Source organism: Nematolebias whitei, chromosome 3 (genome assembly GCF_014905685.2).
Source record: "Nematolebias whitei isolate Nwh7 chromosome 3, NemWhi1, whole genome shotgun sequence".
Lineage (NCBI taxonomy): Eukaryota > Metazoa > Chordata > Actinopteri > Cyprinodontiformes > Rivulidae > Nematolebias > Nematolebias whitei.
Genome location: NC_056500.1, coordinates 3,914,449 through 3,917,890, shown reverse-complemented (window position 1 = coordinate 3,917,890; position 3,442 = coordinate 3,914,449). Strand labels below are relative to the sequence as shown.

Here is a 3,442-nt window from a genome sequence, read left to right as displayed (position 1 = left end):
GACAGACCGAGAGAGAGACAGACCGATAGACAGACTGTGAGACAGACTGTGAGACGTGCTATAAGACGTTGTGCAGGATCGTTATCTTTTTCCACAAATTAGTTTAAAAAAAAACTTATTTAAATAAAAAATTTGGCTGAAAATTTGGAGCTCTGTTTGATTTAAAAACAACAAAAGAAAAAAAATAAATTAAAAACAAATCAGCAAAAGAAGAAAAACAGCTAAAATTTATGAAATATTAGATAAAATGAGCAAAACATTAGCTAACACTAATAAAACATTAGCTAAAATGAGCCAAACTGTAGCTAAAATGAGTAAAACATTAGCTAAAATGAGCAAAACATTAGCTAACACAAATAAAACATTAGCTAAAATGAGCCAAACTGTAGCTAAAATGAACAAAACTGTAGCTAAAATGAGTAAAACATTAGCTAACATTAGTATGATCTAAAATGAGTAAAACATTAGCTAAAATGAGCCAAACTGTAGCTAAATTGAACAAAACTGTAGCTAAAATGAGTAAAACATTAGCTAACATTAGTATGATCTAAAATGAACAGAGTTGTTAAAATGATGAGAACCTCGAGGTAAATGTTACGGTGGAGTGTTCTGCAGAAGAAACCCGCCCCACAGCCTCAGACAGAACCGGGTTGTGCTTTTGGTTCGTGGGTCGAGTTGTAACTCGTGTTTAACTCTGAGTCGTTCTGCTGCGAGTCAGTCGTCTCCTGACCACAAATGAACCTTTAGCTGCTGTCTCACATGATGTAATTATTGATTTGATTGTTTTTGATTTAACGACACTCGGAGCGTATATTAAGGATGACGCTCAGCTACTACTAAGTTTTTTGCTAAGTTCGATTAGCTGCGGCGGCCATGTTCAATCAGGTTGGCTCCCAAAGCGGTGATTGTGGGTTTTTAACCCTTCGCTGTGTCTGTCAGGTTGAAGAAGCCGTTTCAGAGGAAGAAGTACGGCCTGCTGTCCAACTACGACGACTCGGTGGAGATGGAGGCGGTGGACAGCGACGAGGACGACACGCTGTACGAAGCCCGCAGCCTGCGCAGGTCAGAGGTCGATGACATCATCAACAGAGTCCGGACGGACTTTCACTTCCTGTTTCTTAGATTTTACATTTCTGTCACTTCCTGTTCTTTTTAAACACCAAATCAAAGTTAGCTTTTTAAAAGATTTATTAAATTCCTTCCATGAATATTAGAAATATAACGAACTGCACAGCCAGCAACACTTCTGATAAAATTATTGGACCTTTTTGTAAATTTTTATATTTTTACACATAAATCTGAGCTCGTTTCAGACGACTGAGGCCGTAAACCGTTTAAAGATTAAACCCTTAAAAACTTATAATGCCTCCCTCAGATTCTCTGAATATCTTAAAATTATAATTATTATTATTTACCTGATCAAGTTAATTTATCTGCAAATAACCAGAATCACACGAATCATTTTTATTTATTCCATTTAAAGCAAAATAAACATCAGTTGTTGCTTTTTTAACACAAGTAAATAAAATCAAAGATGTTTATTTTTTATGCAGAAGAGTTTTTATTCTTAAGTTTGTTAAATTAAGTAACTTCTTTGGAATTTCTTGAAAATAAAATCTGCAAAATATTGTTTTGTAACAGAAACATAATAAAAATGTACAAATATTATTAATTTAGAGTTAGTGTTTGTAAAATCAGATCATCAAATATATTTTTTAAGTCTAATATAAAAATGTAAACCCGAATAATGTATAAAATGTTTAAGTTTTTATAACATTTATGGGAACAAAATGTAATAAATGACAAAAGAACAACACATTAAATATTCTAAAAATAACAAATTTAAAGGTTAAATACGAATAAATATATTTGTTTTTATGGGTTAAGTTGAGTTTAAATCCTCCCTGAGTGAGGTTTTAAAAATGAACGAACATTTTATCATAAAATATTAAAAGTTCTTGTGAATTTTATCAGAAATAATAAAATAAAAAAGTGTTAAAATGTTTTAAAACGAGTTTAAATAGAAGTCGTCAGGAGACGGAGGCGAGTCGTCTCATTGATCCGATCCGTGTTCTTCTGTGTTCAGATGAGTCCGGTTCTCTGGTCCTGATGGACCGGACCGGAACGCCGGCTCAGATCGATCGAGGACATGCGGCTGCCGGACGAGGACCAGAACCAGAACGGACCAAAAACAAAACCCCGAACTTCGGCTGCTTGAAGACGCCGATCAGAATAATCAGCTATTTATTTCTAAATGACTGATGTGATTTAAACGAGGTGTTGGTTCTGACCGGGACGCTTTAACGGATTCTAACTGGGCCAAATATTTCTGTTTGTCATTATTAATATTATTATTATTTGTTGATTTCTAACAGCTTTGTTGTTTTTCTGCCATGAGCTACTTGAGTGTGAGGCAGAGTCGGAACCGATCGATCCGAAACGACCCGATCGATCAGGACTTGTCCTCCTGACAGACTTTGACCCGCAGATAAAAAAAGACGTGTTTAAAAATGTTTTGGGTGTCGATTCCAGTTTTTCTTTCCTGTTTAAGATGAACAAAAAGAACTGTTCAGAAAAGTCTGAGCTTTGAAACCGTTTCTTACACTTTGAGAAAAATAAAGAGTTTAATTTTGAGAAAAAACAACAATCTCTGAGTTTCATGTCCAGTTTATCATCGGTTAAATAAACTAAATTATTCAAAATTTGTTTGTAAATTAGCAAAAAAATGTTCAGGATTTTATTTTAAAGGGAAATAAACACAAAATTTAAATATCGTTTTAAAAAAGCCGTAAAATTCATAAATTCATTCAACTTTTATTTAGACGGGTGAATCCCACCGAGCCTCGTTACCTGGTTTAAATTTACCTGAAGAAAATGGTCTTTGATTAAAATCTAGTCATGCATTTTAAAGATGAGATAAAACTTTGTTGGGAAAAAAACAAATTTTACTTTTATTCTTTTATTTTGTCAGAATATTTTTAAATGTTCCCATAAACTCCCATCACTTTATGGAAAAAATAACCGTTGAAATTCTTACAAATGCATTTTTGATCCTCTGCTCATCATAAAATGATGAAGTTTTCAAACCGTCCGGGGCTTCTTGCCCAGAAAAGGCGCCTCCTTTGCTGCTGTAGTTTGCAGCTGTAGTTTGCAGTTGTAGTTTCCAGTTGTAGTTTCCAGTTGTAGTTTTCAGTTGTAGTTTGCTGCTGTAGTTTGCTCGTCCAGTCCGGTCTCGTCTCATCCAACAAAACTGTTTCAGCTCGTACGTAAAAAGCAGAACCAGACTTGTGCTGTGCACGAGGGAACATTTGGTACAAAGCAGTCGATCCGCCGCAGCTCGACATCGAGGCGTCGTAGGAAGAGAACGTGCTGCTGAACCCCGATGATCTGAACGGTTCGATGATCTGAACGGTTCGATGATCTGAATGTTTCGATGATCTGA

General features: G+C 35.3%; 1 protein-coding gene across 1 annotated transcript in view; it reads left to right on the top strand.

Annotated features, from left to right (window-relative positions):
• fam174c (family with sequence similarity 174 member C) overlaps window positions 1-2,572 on the top strand; it is a 3,847-nt gene extending 1,275 nt beyond the window's left edge. The window contains exons 2-3 of the mRNA XM_037697892.1: window positions 940-1,062; window positions 2,087-2,572. Of these exons, the coding sequence (XP_037553820.1) occupies window positions 940-1,062; window positions 2,087-2,090 (127 nt within the window). The 3' untranslated portion in view covers window positions 2,091-2,572. The remainder of the gene's footprint in view (window positions 1-939; window positions 1,063-2,086) is intronic.
• The last annotated feature ends 870 nt before the right edge of the window (window positions 2,573-3,442 follow it).